The sequence below is a fragment of the Apodemus sylvaticus genome, chromosome 5 (genome assembly GCF_947179515.1).
Source record: "Apodemus sylvaticus chromosome 5, mApoSyl1.1, whole genome shotgun sequence".
Classification (NCBI taxonomy): domain Eukaryota; kingdom Metazoa; phylum Chordata; class Mammalia; order Rodentia; family Muridae; genus Apodemus; species Apodemus sylvaticus.
Genome location: NC_067476.1, coordinates 143,462,792 through 143,480,978, shown reverse-complemented (window position 1 = coordinate 143,480,978; position 18,187 = coordinate 143,462,792). Strand labels below are relative to the sequence as shown.

General features: G+C 44.1%; 1 protein-coding gene across 1 annotated transcript in view; it reads left to right on the top strand.

Annotated features, from left to right (window-relative positions):
- The window catches only part of Tti1 (TELO2 interacting protein 1), a 48,802-nt gene that overhangs the window by 14,301 nt on the left and 16,314 nt on the right, over window positions 1–18,187 (top strand). The window contains exons 2-4 of the mRNA XM_052184146.1: window positions 6,567–8,906; window positions 14,169–14,357; window positions 18,019–18,167. Of these exons, the coding sequence (XP_052040106.1) occupies window positions 6,608–8,906; window positions 14,169–14,357; window positions 18,019–18,167 (2,637 nt within the window). The 5' untranslated portion in view covers window positions 6,567–6,607. The remainder of the gene's footprint in view (window positions 1–6,566; window positions 8,907–14,168; window positions 14,358–18,018; window positions 18,168–18,187) is intronic.

The window sequence follows — 18,187 nt, the reverse complement described above, 5'->3', positions numbered from 1 at the left end:
GCACTCTGCCACCAAGCTATACCCCAAGGCATGTCTTCATTTCTAAAAGCATTTTTGTATGGCATAAAATTCAAAGTTGTTAGTTGTTAGCAGGCCCATTAAAGAGATTGCCCTAGTCATTTGTGATTTTGGTCATGCTGTTGAGAAGCCATCTGTCAATCTTATTCTACTGCTTTTAAGATTTTCCATGTTGGCTAGGCATGGTAGTATACATCTGTAACCCCAGCACTAAGAGGCAGAAGCAGCAGGAACATAAGAAGCCTGACTAAGCTACAAAGGGAGACTGTCTCTTGTTCCCATGCCACTGCAAGAAAAAGTTTGTTTTTTCCCTTTGGTTTTCAGCAGAACAACTGTGATCGGTTTGTATAAGTTCTTGCCCTAATCAACTTGGGATTTGCTAGTATCTTTTGTTGTTGTTGTTGTTGTTTGTTTTGTTTGGTTTGGTTTGGTTTTGGATTTGGTTTTTTCGAGACAGGGTTTCTCTGTGTAGCCCTGGCTATTCTGGAACTCACTCTGTAGACCAGGCTGGCCTCGAACTCAGAAATCCGCCTGGAACTCACTCTGTAGACCAGGCTGGCCTCGAACTCAGAAATCCGCCTGCCTCTGCTTCCCAGAGTGCTGGGATTATAGGCCTGGCCTAGTTGGGTTTTTTGTTTTGTTTTTGGTTTGGTTTGGTTTGGTTTTTAAAGGTGCATGAGTACACTGTAGCTGTCTTCAGACACATACCAGAAGAGGGCACTGGATCCCGTTACAGATGGTTGTGAGCCAACATGTGGCTAGCTGGGAATTGAACTGGGGACCTCTGGAAGAGCAGTCAGTGTTCTTAATCGCTGAGCCATCTCTCCAGCCAATTTGCTAGTATCTTGATCAGTGTGTTGATTGCTTTGTTTCGGACCTTTCTGTCGTGCTTTGTTTAATGTTCTTCCTTCTGGGATCTCCCAGGTTCCTTTATCACCTGACTTACCATTCTTTTTTTTTTTTTTTTTGCTTGAGTTTGGGCAGTTTTTATTGATTTGTCTTCCACATCAATCTTGTCTACTGCTAAATTCGTTTGCTGCTAAGCCTTACAGTGTGTTCTTAATGATACTGTATTTCTTAGCTCTGTGTGACTATTTGATGGAGGAAGGAGACATTTACTCAAAAAAGATTTTAAAATTAAAGTTTTGGTTATGTTTATGAGGTCTCACCATGTGGCCAAGGCTAGACTTGAACGCATAATTGTTCCTACTTCCAAGTGATAGGATTGCAGTCCTATAAGGATATGCCGGCAGATAATTATTTTTAGTAAAAACAATAGTATTTTAGCCAAGCATAATCTTTAATCCCAACACTTGGGAGGCAGAGGCAGGTGGATTTTTGTGAGTTCAAGGGCAGCCTGATTTACATAGTGAGTTCCAGGACAGCCAGGGCTACATAGTGAAACCCCTTTTCAAAACAAACAAAGAATATTTGTATTTAGAGGACATTTTATAAAAAATAAAATGGAGTCAAGATGTGTGAATTAAGAGCCAAAAAGTTCTTATTAAGAATTTTAAAATTCAGGCTGGAGAGATGGCTCAGAGGTTAAGAGTGCTGACTGCTCTTCCGAAGGTCGTGAGTTCAAATCCCAGCAACCACATGATGGCTCACAACTATCTGTAATGAGATCTGATACCCTTTTCTGGGGCGTCTGAAGACAGCTACAGCGAGCCAGTGGGGACAGAGCAAGAAGAAAAAGTGTCTGAAGACAGGTACAGTGTACTTACATATAATAAATAAATACATCTTTAAAAAAAAAAAAAGAAAGAAAAGAATTTTAAAAGTCTACCTATCCAGGTGGTGGTAGCCTTTAATCCCAGCACTTGGGAGGCAGAGGCAGGTGGATTTGTGAGTTCGAGGCCAGCCTGGTCTACAGAGTGAGTTCCAGGACAGCCAGGGTTACACAGAGCCCTGGCTCTGGGTTTTGAAACCCTGTCTCGAAAAACAAAAACAAAAAAAGAATTCAATTCCTGATTCTAATTTTAGCTTTAACATCTATAATTCACTTACTAAAAAGATGGCAGCAATAAGTAAGTAATACCTTCAGATAAACAGAGAAGCTGCCTCAAGAAAAACAGGTCCAGTAAGATGGCTTAGTGGGTAAAGGTGCTTGCCCTGAGAGGGAGAAGCCAGACCTGCACAGTCTGTCTGTCCAGCTACCTACCTACATAACTTTTTAATTAAAAAAGGGAGAAAGGAAAAGAGTGGGGTTTTTTGTTTGTTTACTGTGTTAATCTTTAATTATTTTATTCATTTATTTTGGTTTTTTGGCTTTTTGGTTTTGTTTTTTTTTTTTTACTTCTGGTTTTTTTCAAGACAGGGTTTCTCTGAGAACCCTTGATTGCCCTGGAATTCACAATACAGACTAGACTAATCTGCCTCTGCCTCCCAAGTGCTGGTACTAAAGGTGTGTGTCACCACTGCCGGGCTAATCTTGTTTTTTAAAAACTTTGGCTGTTTCAGTTATCCGTAGGTCTGCAATTTTTTTTTTTTTTTTTTTTTTTTTTTTTTTTTTTTGTCTTTTCTGTGGAGTGTCAGTTATATGGTCTTGTTTCTTCACTTGTTCAGGGAGTCTTACATATAAAGAGTATGTAAAGACTATTAGTGGTTCCATATAATATTGTCTTCTCAGAGACTCATCACACATAGGAGCCAAAACTAAGCTTAAAGAGGGACTGATGAGTCACCAACCATGCGTTTAAAGTTTGAGGGCAAACCTCTAGTTTTGTTACTCTAGCTTTGAAGAATACCAGAACATCTCTTGGTTTCTGTCTCAGCAACAGCCTTTCCAGAATCTTGTATTTTGACATTTCTCTAGACTAGATTTGTCTCTAGACCATCATGTTTTCTCTTTTCTCCAGTGACAGCTCTAACCTGTGCAGCCCTCAGGATACCGAGTTGAGTGGGAGCCGGGGACCCGCTCACTTTGAGCACCCCCTGCTCTGCACTGTTAGTTTACTTGTCTTTGTTCCTCAGGTATTGGATGCTTTAAGAAATTACTTTTGGGTGGATGTAATGACTCCTCTAATCCAAACACTTCAGAGGCTGAGGCAGAAGGTTTGCCATGAATTTGAGGACACACACACACACACACACACACAAAATTTGTAATTTGACTTTCAGCCATCAGTAAGGGGGTTAGTCTGTCATATCCTACTCTACCCTACTTGAGAGCAGGATTTGTAAGGATCTGTAGAGATGCTGACCGTCTGCCGGGGCCTACTTCTAGGTAGGAGATTATGGGATTGCCCTTATCCTCCCAGTGCCCTGCTCTAAAGTAGTAAGACACAGGTGCTCAACTGTAGCCTCTCAGCACTGTGCTAGAGGTGTGTGCTGGAGGTAGTAGGAGAAGAGAACACTGTCAGTTAAAGTGTGGATTCAAGAAGGACCAGCACACAGACAAGGGAGCAAGGGTGAGGTGGGGCTGTTAGAGCTTGCCCAACATGAAGTTGGTTTAGGGACGCACTGATAGAGTGGAAGAAGTGAAATTGAAGGAATAGTGGAATTAAGAATGAAAGCAAGCAGAGATCTCAAGGCTTCTATTTTGAATGAGGGTCATAAATGACAAAGGAAAGCCATTCCAAACACGCCATTCTTTCCGTTAGGCCGTTAGGCCCGTGTCCATACACAGTCTGAGCTTGGGATCTGCTGCCCTGAGGGATTCCTACCACCTAGCTATTTTTCTGAAATTCCTAAGGTGAATTAAGAGAGATACAGAGCCCCCAGGCCATTGCCCTAAACTCAGCCTTTGCTGAGTTTTATGTGTTATATACTAGATATCCACTTGAGCATTTTATTTGAAGAAAATTTCTATACCAAAAGGAAAAAAATGCCATTGTTTTATTTTTTTATTCCTTTTTCTTAGGTCTCTATTGTGGCTTTTTGTTTGTTTTTGTATGTCTGTGTTTATGGTTGCATATATGAGGGGAGGTGCTTGTGCACATGGGTGCACAAGTGTGTGGAGGTCTTGGGTATCATTTCTCAGGAACCATCCACCTATTCGGCGTGGTTTGTTTAGACAAAAACTCTCATTGGGACCTCAAGCTCACCAATTAGGCTAGACTGACTAGTCAGCCAGTCCCGATCCTTTCTCTACCCCACATGCATGCCGTCACACCTGTCTTCATGTCGTTCTCAGAGAAAATTGAACTGAGATTGTTGTATTGCACAACAAGCGCCTTACCTGCAGAGTCCCTTGCTCAGGTTTAAGCTAATACTGCTTGACGTTCCAGACCACTCACTGGGTCTCAGGGATTAGCTATTATCTATTCATTATTATTTCATCAAGGGACTTCTTGGATATGGAAAATCATAGTTTGTTTGGGTTTTTTGTTTTGTTTTGTTTTGGTTTTTGGTTTTTTGAATTTGGTTCCCCCCCCCCCCCCCCCCCGAGACAGGGTTTCTCTGTATAGCCTTGGCTGTCCTGGAACTCACTCTGTAGACCAGGCTGGCCTAGAACTCAGAAATTCACCTGCCTCTGCCTCCCAGAGTTCTGGGATTACAGGCGTGTGGTGTGCCACCGCCCGCCCGGCTCATAGTTTTGTTTTTTTTTTTTTTTTAAAGAACTATTTATTCTATGTGTACACTGTGTAGCTGCCTTCAGACACATGAGAAGGCATTGGATCTCATTACAGATGGTTGTGAGCCACCATGTGGTTACTGGGAATTGAACTCAGGACCTCTGGAAAAGTAGTCAGTGCTCTTAACCACTGAGCCATCTCTCCAGCCTGAAAATCATAGTTTTAATGGTAAGAAATATCTTTTGTTGTGCACTTGAACTTTTTTAACTGGTCCTTTTATTTAACTTCTCATCTGCCTCTAGTAGTAGTTCTACAAGTAAGCTTCACTACCTTCCAGAGTCTGAAATGCGTTTCTTGTCTCTGACTGAAGTCAGCTTCCTTTCTTACTCACTAGTCCAGTTACGAGTACCTCAGGCAGAAGATGCCACAGTTAATGTGTAAACCACAACCCAGGGGAGTGGTATTGGTCTTTAGCCAAGCTTGTGGCATCCACATTTGGCATTTTCCTGATCTAGATGAAGCTTAGAATCCTTTCTTTGGCTTCATGAAAGCCACAGATAGGCCAGATAGGCTGGGCGGTGGTGGTGCACGCCTGTAATCCCAGCACTCTGGGAGGCAGAGGCAGGCGGATTTCTGAGTTTGAGGCCAGCCTGGTCTACAGAGTGAGTTCCAGGATAGCCAGGGCTATACAGAGAAACCCTGTCTCAGAAAAACCAAATCAAAAGGAAAAAAAAAAAAGTCACAGATGCCAGAAATACCCTTCCTCACAGCGTCTGTGGAACTCCAGATGCCAGGCTCTAGGTATCTGATTGTGTGTGGGAGCCCTCTCCTGGTTCTCAGGTACCGTCCAGCACAGCTCTGAAATGGCTGAGTCTCGGCCCACACGCACCATGCTCCTCTGGCCTGCCAACCCTATGGCCACTGGATTTAGGAGTACTCACTCATGCAGATAGAGATGGACACCTGAGGAGAAAAGTGCAAGCCTGCCCACCAGACTGGATGACCCTAATCCAGTGAGGGGTGATCACTTCACCCAGTGCCAGCATCTCACAGTGCTATACATTTATAGTTCAACTTCCGCTCTATCCTTAGTGCCCTTGGGCCATAGGTTAGTGTCCTCCCAGCATGTTGCTCTGTTTTCCCTAAGGGCGTGTTTGGGACTTTTATTTCTCTCCTCAAGCTCAGTGTTTATTCTCTTTTTTGTTCAACATCTGTCTCTGAATTTGAATCTTTCCTCACAGAAAAGAAAAGCGTTCCCGCTGTTGAGCCTCTTTATTGCCTCTAAACCTGTCTCCTTTGCTTTCCTGAATTCCACCCGGCCTCCGGTGCTGCTGGAATCTCTTCCCCACCATGTCCAGGGCAGTATGCGCTCCTGAGTCCTTCTCTCTGGCGTGCTCTTTTTCCCTGTGTGTGGCTGTCAGCCTCACCCAGCTCTGATCCTTCCTCCGTCCACATAAAGATGATCATAGCCTCCCAACTTCACTTAAAATCTCTCAGTGACAAGAACAGGCAAAAGAAATCTCCAGGGGTAGGGGGAGAAGAGGAGAGAGTTGTAGAGGAGAGAGGAATCAGTTGTAAAGGACACGAGAAAGCCTTCTCAGGTGCTAAAAACATCGTCTGTAGGTCTGTACACACATGAAAATGTACACTGACTTACCAAGTGTGCTTTACTCTGTATATTGCCTCTATTAGCAGTCCAGGAATTAAAACCCAAAGTCGGCCTGGCCTAGGTCATTGGTCAGGCATGCTACTGTGAAACTCAGTTCTGGCTTTCCCTGGGATGTGACTCCTCCCTGCTCACTTAGAACCTAAATTTAGGTCTATCCTAATCCCTAGAGACTGGCGTCTGCTTACATCTCTCACTAAGCTGGGGACACTCCAGTAAGAGGAGTTAGTTCTTTGCAGTTTCCTTGTCCCCCTTTGCAAGGGCTAGCACTTGGGCCCCCATCCCAGTGTCGGACCGATGGACCTTCACTTTGTATTTGCTTTGAGTTTGACCCGTTTTACTGAGATGATTCTCTCCTCTAGCCTGCAGGATGTTTCCTCGGTGAAGGGAAGGTGGTTGTACAATGGCGGTGTTTGACACTCCTGAGGAGGCTTTTGGCGTCTTACGTCCAGTCTGTGTTCAGCTCACAAAGACCCAGACAGTGGAGAATGTGGAGCATCTGCAGACACAGTTACAAGCCATAAGTGACACTGCCCTCCAGGAACTACAGCAGTACATTCTCTTCCCCTTGCGATTTGCCCTGAAGACCCCAGGGCCCAAAAAAGAGCGTTTAGTGCAGAGCGTGGTGGAATGCCTCACCTTTGTCCTGTCCTCAACATGTGTGAGAGAGCAGGAGCTTCTCCAGGAGCTCTTCTCGGAACTTTCCGTCTGTCTGTACTCTCCCAGCTCCCAGAAACCCGCAGCCTTGTCAGAGGAGTTGAAATTGGCTGTGATCCAGGGACTTAGCACCTTAATGCACTCAGCTTACAGGGACATCATTCTGACTTTTTATGAGCCCTCCATTCTGCCTCGTTTAGGATTTGCTGTGTCTTTACTGTTGGGCTTGGCAGAGCAGGAGAAGTCAAAACAGATTAAAATTGCTGCCTTACAGTGTCTACAGGTTCTCCTCCTTCAGTGTGAATGTCAGGACCATCCGAGGCCCTTGGATGACCTGGAGCAGCAGCAGCTGGGGGATTTGTTGGCATCTTTCCTACCTGGAATCTCAACTGCACTGACCAGAGTCATCACAGGAGACTTTAAACAAGGTCACAGCATTGTTGTGTCTTCTCTCAAGGTCTTTTACAAGACTGTGAGCTTCATCATGGCTGATGAACAGCTCACAAGGATCCCAAAGGTCCGAGCAAAGCCTGCAGTTGAGCACAAAGTGGCAGCCCTGATGATTCACAGAGAAGCAGACTGGGTAAAAAGTACTGGTGACAAGTTGGCGATTCTTATTAAAAAGATAATTGACTGTGTCTCTGTTCACCCACACTGGAAGGTGAGGCTGGAACTGGTAGAGTTTGTGGAGGTCCTGCTTTTGAAGTGTACTCAGTCCCTGGTTGAATCCACAGGTCCCCTCTTGAAGGTGTTAGTTGGCCTAGTGAATGATGAAAGTCCTGAAGTCCAGGCCCAGTGCAATACAGTGCTAAGGCGTCTTGCAGATCGGAAAGTAGTAGTGGGCAGCAGAGCCTTGGCTGACATCTTGTCAGAAAGCCTGCATTCACTGGCCACGTCTCTTCCCCGCCTGATGAACACACAGGATGATCAGGGAAAATTCTCTACCCTTTCTCTGTTACTTGGGTATCTGAAACTGTTGGGCCCCAAAGTACATGTGATTCTCAATTCTGTGGCCCATGTGCAGCGCCTTTCCAGGGCCCTCATCCAAGTACTGGAGCTAGAGGTGGCTGATGTCAAGATGGTGGAAGAGCGGCGCTGGAACTCTGACAACCTGAGTGCTTCTGCAGAGGCTTCAGCTGCTCGGCCATGGAGCAGAATCCAGAGGCGATACTTCCGATGCTTCACTGATGAAAGAGTCTTCCTGCTCCTCCGGAAAATCTGTCAGCTCCTGGGTTACTATGGGGACCTGTATCTACTTGTAGACCACTTTCTGGAACTGTACCGTACATCTGTAGTTTTCCGGAAGCAAGCTGCCATGATTGTGAATGAACTGGTGGTAGGGGCTGCTGGACTGGATGTAGAAGATATTCATAACAAATGTACAAGCACGAGCCTAGAGGAATTGAGAGAGATTGTGAAATCTATCCTAGAGGAATACACAAGCCAAGAAAACTGGTATCTGATTACCTGTATTGAAGCTGAGGAGGAGGAGGGGATGGTGATGAAGCAGCAAGGCCTCCAGGCTGTCACATCTGGTGTCCACACCTGCCAAGTTGTATCTTTTCCAGCCCTGTCAAAGTCGAGTCCCACTATCTGCTCCATGAACAGTAACATCTGGCAGATATGCATTCAGTTGGAAGGCATCGGCCAGTTTGCTCATGCATTAGGAAAAGACTTTCGTTTGCTTTTGATGTCAGCTCTCTATCCAGTCCTGGAGAAGGCGGGAGACCAAACCTTGCTCATTAGTCAAGTGGCTACTAGCACCATGGTAGATATTTGCCACGCTTGTGGCTATAACTCTGTACAGCACCTCATCAATCAGAACTCAGACTATTTGGTGAATGGAATCTCCTTAAATCTGCGCCACCTCACTCTGCACCCTCATACCCCTAAAGTCCTAGAAGTCATGCTCCGGAACTCAGATGCTAGCCTACTTCCTTTGGTAGCAGATGTGATTCAAGATGTCTTGGCCACTCTGGACCAATTTTATGATAAGAGAGCTGCTTCCTTTGTCAGCGTTCTGCATGCTCTGCTGGCAGCATTAGGTACGTTGAAAGCCCTTTTTGACTCCAATTGAGATAGCCAGGATCCTATTTTCCTGTTCTTGTTTTAGTCCATGTTCACGAATGTGCTATAGAGAACATTGGAAAGGTAGTCTCACCAACCCCACAGGGGATTGTTGAGCTCCATCCTTTATTTTTTATACTTTGAATATCTCTACCATTTATTGAGCCTTGCTTTATAGCAAGGATATAAACCAAAAAGGCTAGCATTTTTTTATTTTACAAATAAGAAAAACCAAGGCTCAGTGAGAACCTGCTTAGCCAGGGTCACATTATTAATAGGGGTTAAAGTTGGATTTGTGGCAAGTTTATTCTTCCCAATATACTATGCTGCTACTGATGCTTCTTAGAACCGGCAGTATCTGTGCTAGTAGAGACCAGGAGCGGCAGAAATGCTCCACCACAGAGAGCTATAGCCACACGTAAAACCTTTCTTCTCCTTTCTTTCTTTCTTTCTTTCTTTGGGTAGTGGTTGGCTCTGGGAATTGAACTCAGAACCTACATGTGCTAAGCAGGTATGCTACCACTGAACCCCATCCCTAACCCTCTAATAGAATTCTCTGATGATGGTAATGATCTATGTCTCTTCTGCCCATTACAATAGCCAGTAGCCGTGTGTGGCTAAAACTACTAGGGAATTGAATATTTTGGTTTGGTGCCTTTTTAAAGACAGGGTTTCACTCTGCAACCCAGACTGCCCTGGAACTCATTATGTATTCTAAACTTGGAACTGGCAGCGTCCCTCCTGCCTCAGCCTTCCTAGTGCTGAAATTACAGGTATGAACCATTAGATCCAGTAGGGAATTGAAATTTTAATTGTCTGGTTTTTATAGCCATGTGGACCATACTGTGTACTTGGTAACTGAAGAGGCCAGGAGAGGGCTCTATATCTCCTAGCACTGAAGTTAGCTTGCGAGATACCATGTAGGTGCTGAGAATTAGACCTGAACCTTCTGGAAGAGCAGCCAGTGTTCTTAACTGCTGTGCCATCTCTGTCTCCTAAGTGCTGGGATTAAATGTGCCACTATGACCATCTTTAACTTTTTTTTTAAGATTTGTTTGATTTTTGGGTGAGGGGTTTGGGGGTATGCATCACATACATGCAGTGTCCTCAGAGGCCAGAAGAGGGCATCAGATCCCCTGGAACTGGTATTACAGGTATCTGTAAGCTACCCTATTGTGCCATTAACAAGGCACAATTTGTACCACAAAAAAAAAAAAAAAAAAAAAAGCCAGACTTGGAAGATTTATACCTGTAATGCCAGCTGCCAGGAAACCCAAGCAGGAGGATCATGAATTCAAGGCGAGCCTGAGCTGTATAGCAAGACCATGGCTAATCAAGAAATAAATCCCTCAGCTGGACAGTTAATCATTGAATGAAAAACATAGAGCTATATTCTGGTGCCTTAATCCAAAGAACATATCTCCAGTGCTGTTAATAGCCCCCAAGGAAAGGGGCAGAGGAAAGACCCTTGACCTCGTTCTACCAGGTTAAAAGGACAAGATCATGTGAGAAACTTTCTTAGGAGAAGCGACTGGGACAAGGACTAGCTCTGCTCTGAGGTGACATTTGCAGTGTTCACTCGTTCATTCATGAGCGTTCACAGAGTGTGAATACTTGCTTTGCTCATAAAGGATGCCTGCTGTGTGTCAGAGGCTACTCTAAGTAGTGAGGCTACGGCGTGAACAAGATAAACAGACTCGAGGAGCTTTCCTGCTACTGAGAGAAATGATAAACAAGTAATGAAAGCATTAAGCAAGCTCAGGAAACTGCTGATAAGTGCTTTGAAGGAAATGAAAACCTTATGCAAGGGAAAAATGGTCAGGGAGGGCCTCTCTGGGAAGTACCACTAAGACTGTGACCTGAAGGTGGAGGAGGCTGCCAGGCTGTGCATGGTGGTGGCACTTTCTCTGTGATTCTAAGAACACTGTCAGCAGAGTGGTGTGACTACTATTCATACACGGGGATGAAGTGTTTGAAGAAGATACTGTAGAGAATATAATTACACAGCAAATAGGGCAGTCCTGCTGGGCACACAGGCCAAGGGATAAAGTTTAGTCTAGACTGCAGTCACTCAAAACCATGACAAAGTGCTGAGGCTCAAACACCCTGAAAGAGGGAAGGTTTATCTAACTTGTGGTCTCAGAAGTTTAGTCCAGAGTCAGCCAGTTCTGTTGCTTTTTAGCGCTGTGGTAAGGTAGAAGCATTTTAGTCAAGGGCCATGGTGGAGGAAGGCTGTTTGCATCGTGTCAATCAGGACTTCCTGGGTATACCTACAGTCATTACTTCTTCCACCTAAGTCCCAGCTCTTACAGTTGCCACCAGCTCTCAAATAGCTTCACTAGCTAAGGGACATGGCCTTTGGGAGGTGTTTCAGATCCTAACCATAACTCCTGTCTATGCTAAAAGTTACTAGCAAAGCAGCCATGAACAAAACCCACACAGTAGACTGGCCTGAACCTCTGACTCAGGCAGCTAACTACTTAGACATTACAGTCTGGGACCAGCTTCTGTGGCCTAGATGTCCCATCTCTGCTACACTGGGGGCTAGATTATAGTTCAGTTTAAAATTTAAGCATTTTATAAAAAGGCTTAGGAAGCTGGAGGGATTTTCAGCGGTTAAGAGCACTTTCGCTCTTGCAGAAGAACCAAGTTCAGCTCCCATCACCCACATGATGGGTCACAAACATCTGTAACTCCAGTCCCAGGGTATCTGATGCCCTCCTCTTACTAATGCAGGCACCCAAGTGGTGCACAGACACATACATGCAAGCAGTACATTCATATACATAAAATAATTAAAAAAATTAAAGCATAGGAAATGTGTCTTTTCACGAGGTAGCAGATTTGGATTTTGGAATTTGAATTTTCTTAGATTTCTGATGTCTTTGGTAATCTGAAAGAGAAATGTCAAAACATCCTGTGTAGGACTTTCTAAAATTGAAGTAGAAGAGTGAGGTCCACATTACAGAAAGGAAAATTGGACAGTTGAGGTGTCTGGAACATTGTGTGTTGGGGTGGGGGTGTAAGACAAAATTGGAGATGGATTTTCCACAAGTTTTGAAACAACTCACTATGTAATTGCATTTTGAATAGTAAGTCGTAAAATTAATGCTCACTCACAGATCACAGCAACACTTGATGCTAGCATTGCAATTGTCATCAAATTGCTCAACAGATGGCCTTTCTTTTAAGATGATAATGGAAGTTGCTTTCAAAGAATTTCTGAAAAGTCACGAAAGAGCCAGATACATGGTTTAGGGCATTGAGCTTCTGAACATGCATGCTTCATATGCATTGAGCTTCTGAACATGCATGCTTCATATGCATTGAGCTTCTGAACATGCATGCTTCATATGCACTGACTGAAAAGCAGCAGGAGCCCCGGTGAGAGCAGAACCATTCACAGCAAGAATGAACCAGGAGGTCTTCCTGTCCCGATCCATCCACCCTGGGGTGTGGGGGCTACCCCATGCACACAAGGCTGCACCACACCTTACTGGGTCACAGCACTGAGTCTAACCAGCCCTTCTTGGTTAGCATTTCAGTCCTTTCTCAGCCTTTGTCTCAGATTACATTTGCTGCACTTCTTTTGCCTTCAGTATATCAGTAGTATAAATTCCCTAAAAAAAAAAAAAAAAAACTTGTTCAAGAGTTTTACATTTAAATTTTTGATTGAGAATATCAAATTGTTCTCCTAAGAGGTTGTACCAATTTAAGCTCCTTCAGCAATGTAAAAGTGCCAATTTTGCCACACCTTCACCCATACTTTCTTATTACTGAGCTTTTGATCTTTGTTAATCCAATAGGAGAAAAATAGCACCTTATTATAGTTGTAATTTGCATTAAGAATGAAGTTGAGCTTCTTTTCATATGCTTAAAACCCATTTGTGAGCAAAGACATTTTCCAATCTGACACCAGCTCTGAATGTAGAATAATCTGCAGTGTGGACTCCAACAGCAGAAGTGCTGTGGCTGGACTTTAACCGTTTGGGACCAGCACCTTAGAGTGTACCCAGAGCCTAAGTTATACCTGGGAGTGGGACACTGAAGAAACGCCTCACTTAGCACAGTTTTAACTCCCTGCATTCAGGAGGTAGAGGCAAATGGGTCTCTGCCTTGTCTTCAAAATTAAATTAAATTTTAAGAGGATGTTTAACTCTATGTATAATAAGAATGTCCACCTAGTGGCCAGGACACTGCCCCTCGCAAACATCTTGACTCCTCTGTGAGAGTCTCAGGTGCCTGAACCTGTCACCTCCCTTTTGCTCTTCTGGTTCTGGGCAATGGCTCCTAATGAAAAGGAGATTATTGGTTGCTAAAAGGGACAGGTCTTTGTCGTCTTATCTGCAGAAGGGAGGGTACTGACCAGTGGCTGTAAGATTGGAGGTGCTGCTTTTTTCTTTTTAAGTATTCAGAATCTTTTTTTTTTTTTAGAATCTTTTTTAATTAAAGACTTTGAAGGGCCTCAATACCACAGAATGGCTCAGATTAGAACTGCTGTAGTCAAATAAGGAATTTAGCCCTTGGTGGACACTGCACAGTCACTCTGACCTGCTACCTCCTGGTTCCCTGTCATGGTCTCTGCAGAGATCTATAGCCCCTCAGGGCACAACTGAAAACCACTGAAATGGCTTAAAGTTTATTCTTTGGTGACATGTCAGAGGCTTTGGAGCCTTTTCTGTTAGAGTCCTAAGTGAGAAGAGAGACATCTTCTAATAAGATATGGTCATATCTTGTTCTCAGAGTTACATTATTTGTATTTCTTCTCCAGTCTTATGGGTTTTCATTCTACACTGTTTGAGTTCCCACCCAGTGCTGTGGGCATATTAGGGTCAAGAGTTCCATGGTAAAGATTCACAAACCAAACAGTGCACACAAAATAAATACAGTACAAAATACGTGGGGAAGAAAATTGTGCTGTGTAAGGGATAGCTTTACTGGGAACTTTCTGGTTGTTCTAAAATGTGTTACATCCAGATTAGCCAGATGTAAAGAAAGTGTTCTGGACATTCGAGAGCAATGTATATAAGAGTTGTTCTAAGGCAGGAAAATGCCTCACCTACTAAAGCCACTGAAAAAGTTGTCAGGCACCTGACTGGAGTGGGGTTGGGGCACCAGGAAGTAGTCAGTGTCTGGATAGTTCAGAGCCATGCCAATCTTGACAAAGAGCTTAATCTACTTACAAAGTGGCAGTGCCTGTCACCAAAGAGCAGGGTCATCATGATAATGTTTTCTTTCAGCACATTGGTTCCCAGATGCGGGTTCCACTGGGCAATTCCAGCAGCGCAGTTTAAAAGAGGAGGGGCAGCAACTGGCAGCAGCTGGCGAGGCTAGCGCCACAGCTCAGGACATCGAGCAGTTTGTGCTGAGCTACCTCCAAGAGAAGGACGTGGCGGAAGGGAATGTTGCTGACCTTGAAGCTGAAGAAGGTAATTGCTATTTATTTTGCTTTCATTGGTGTCCATCTTGAAACAGATCACTGTGGAAACAACAAAATCATTGCAGAAAGTAGAAGAGAAGTTGCCCCAAAACTTATGCTGTGCACACATCTGTGTGTGTAAAGTGTTTCCAGTTTCCATTCCTTTTTTTTTTTTTCTTTTTTCTTTTTTTTTTTTTGGTTTTTTGGATTTGGTGTTTTCGAGACAGGGTTTCTCTGTATAGCCCTGGCTGACCTGGAACTCACTCTGTAGACCAGGCTGGCCTCGAACTCAGAAATCCCCCTGCCTCTGCCTCTGCCTCTGCCTCTGCCTCTGCCTCTGCCTCTGCCTCTGCCTCTGCCTCTGCCTCTGCCTCCTAGAGTGTTGGGATTACAGGCGTGCGCCACCACCGCCCAGCCATTCCTTTTTTTTTTTTTTAAACAAAGTTTTTTACATGGTTGCTTTTGTTTTACATGGTTGCTTTTGTTTTTGTTTTATACTGATGCGGACTAAACCTAGGACTTATTACTGCCAGGCCCATGTGTCCACTGCACCAGAGTCTAAATGTACCACATCCTTTCTAGTTTTCATTAAAAGGACACTCCAGGTTTTTATACTCAGTGTTGGGGTGGCAGCTACCAAGTGTCCATCTCCCATATGAAGTTGAAGTTGCCTCTAGCCTTGCTGTGATAAATCGTGTGGCAAGGGGTGATTCTAAGTGATCTTTTCCACTACATACACCTCTATAAATCCTACAAGTGGGATTTCTCCATCTAAGATAAGAACATCATCTGATGCTGACCAGATTGCCTTCCAGAGAGCCAGATCAATCTACACCTTCTAAACAATGGCAGGGGTACAAAAATTACTTGTTTCATTTTTTTTCTATGTTGACAAGTTAAAAATGGCTTATTATTGCTCTTTGCATGCCTTTGATTAGTGCCCAAATTGGACATACTTCTTTTCTTCTTCTTCTTTTTTTTTGGTTTTTTGGGTTTTGTGATTTGGTTTTTTCGAGACAGGGTTTCTCTGTATTGCCCTGGCTGTCCTGGAACTCACTCTGTAGACCAGGTTGACCTCGAACTCAGAAATCCGCCTGCCTCTGCCTCCCAGAGGGCTGGGATTACAGGCGTGCGCCACCACCGCCTGGCTGGACATATTTCTTAATGCCTCTTCTTATTATCCCCCTATAGGTCCATTGTCTATTCATAAGCTTCATCTTTATTGGTAGAGAAAGATTGCAGTGTTTTTCTTACCTATTTATATGAGAGGAGGGAAAAAGAGAGTTCAAGCCAGTATCAGCTCTGGCCTCTTGTTTTATTCACAAACTCAATCTGGAGCTTCAGGTCACGGAAGGATTAATAAATTATTAGAATCGCCTCTGCAAATATAAAATGCCAAGTCATAATGAGCTCGATGGTCCCAGGACTATCCTAAATCGAGCTGAGTCCCAAATTAGTTTGTTAGGTTGGAAGTGAGCAGATTTCTATTTTTCTTTTTCATTTTCCCAGCTGTGCTCTGATTCTAGTTAAGTTGGAGCCAACATATCCATCCAGGATAACAGGAGAGTATACTGTCCAGGATAACAGGAGAGTAGAGCTCATCACAGTGAATGCAGCAGATTGTCTTCTGAGCAGTGGGAAGTGGCCCAGGTCCAAGCGAGGCTCATGCAGAGTAGAGCAGGTATGGCTCCCACGGACAGAGTGCTTGCTCTGTTGTAGCCTGCCAGGCTTTGTCTTCTGCTTTTTTGCTGAGCCAACCTAAACCTTTCTTTTTTTTTTTTTTAAGATTTATTTATTATATGCAAGTACACTGTGGCTATCTTCAGATGCCCCAGAAGAGGGTGTCAGATCTCATTACAGATGGTTGTAAGCCACCATGTGGTTGCTGGGATTTGAACTTCAGAAGAGCAGTCAGTGCTCTTAACCGCTGAGCCATCTCTCCAGCCCAGCCCAAACCTTTCTATGAACCATACTCCAACCTTACCTGAGCCTACAGCTCTGAAAGGGGTAGGGAGTGACTGGGTCTATCATGATCAAAGTTGTCATTCTGATGCAAAATTCAAGTCCCATCAATAATCTCTTCTTCTGTGACTAAGATCTTTGGATCTTGGACTGGTAAGATAATTCAGTCAGTAAAATGCTTGCTGTGCAAGCATAAGGACCTAGGTTTGATCCTCAGAATTCACCTAAAAAGCCTGGCATGGGTTTGTAATCCCAGCACTGAGGATGTGAAGACGGGCAGGTCCCTGAGCTCTCTCCAGCTAGCCTAGTCTATTCAGTGAGCTCCAGATCAAGTGAGAAATACTGTTTCAAAAAACAAGGTGCAAGGTAAAGAAATTTTGAGGAACAATGCCCAAGTTTGACTTCCAGCCTTTATATTCATGAACACACACACACACACATACCCACATGCACACACAATCACACAAGGCTCTGGTTCTAGTGAATAGTTGCTGGGATCAGTTGGAATGAATCAAACCTTCCTCCAAAGCAGAAGCTCACTCCTGAAGTAGCACTCCACAACAGTGAAGTTTTAAACAGCAGATCTTACCCTACCCTACTTCAAAGAGAAGCAGGCTAGCCCTGTCCCTCTTGCAATTCCCACTCTTCATGGGTATTTGATTTCCTTGACTTCATAAGATTGTTGGTCTTGATACAAGTTTGACAAGAATATTCTGTTTAACCACATAAAGGCACCTTATACATCCAAAGTCTCTTTCTGTGAGATACATTTCCATTCATCTTCTCAGCTTCCATGGAGACTAGTACAGCTGTATTATAAGGTTCAGGTTTTCCAGCAGAGGAATCTGAACCCAGGAAAAGTTAAGGAAGCAATGCCCAGCCCAGTGAGAATGCTCACTCACAGCTGCTGATGGGATAGTGGGGCAAGGTGGGGCCTCTAAGTAGACAGAACAGTCCTGTAGGGTGGAGATGGGGCCTGGATTTCAGGTAGGGAGATGATGAGAGATGTGACATCCTCCTCAGTCACTCCTTGTCAGCAAATGGATATAGGCCTTATCCCTTTGGTGCAGGTGAGGTAATGTATAATAGAAGAGGCCATTAACAGGTTGTGGAGTCTCCCTGTCCAAGCCCCATATCTGTGTATTGCACCAGGCTGCCTTATAATGTCAGCTCTCGAACAAAGATAAGGAAGTGTTGGTACTGGCCATCCAAAGATCCTAGTAGAAATAATAAGCTTTGGCCCTGTGTGGTCAAAAAATGAATCAAAAGGAAGAAGAAAACAGAGAAAAGGCTGCACCAGACACTGCCCAGCCTGGGGCTTCAAATTAGAACTGTGCCATAAAAAAAGTTTTAAGTTGTCTATTACCCCATTTCCTATTCCTCCCAATACTTTATTATTCTTCCTCTCATGCAGAAAATCATATCATAGAGCCTGTGTTGTATTTGGCCAGCATGGAGATGGGTTGTCACCTACTGAGTAGCCTTGGCTCACCTTAGACTCTGATATCTACCTGCCGCTGCCTCTTAGCCTCTTGGGATTATAGGTGTGTGCCTCTACACCTAGCAAACTTCTTATGTAACTTAGCCTAAATTTCTTACAGTGCTTCTGTGGTCATTTTCCTCTTAAGTCCTATTCTGGAGTCTAAAGCTGGCAGTCACTTTGGGTGGAGCACCTTTCTAAAGCATTCTCACCAATTTGGTTCTTTCAGAGGAGCAGTCAGCCCCTCCCAAAGTGGATGAGAATGACACCCTTCCAGATGTGGAGCCACCACTGCCAGTGCACATCCAGATAGCCAAGGACGTGATGGAGCGCTGCATCCACTTGTTATCAGATAGAAATCTGAAAATCCGCCTGAAGGTCAGTGTGCGGCCCTTCTC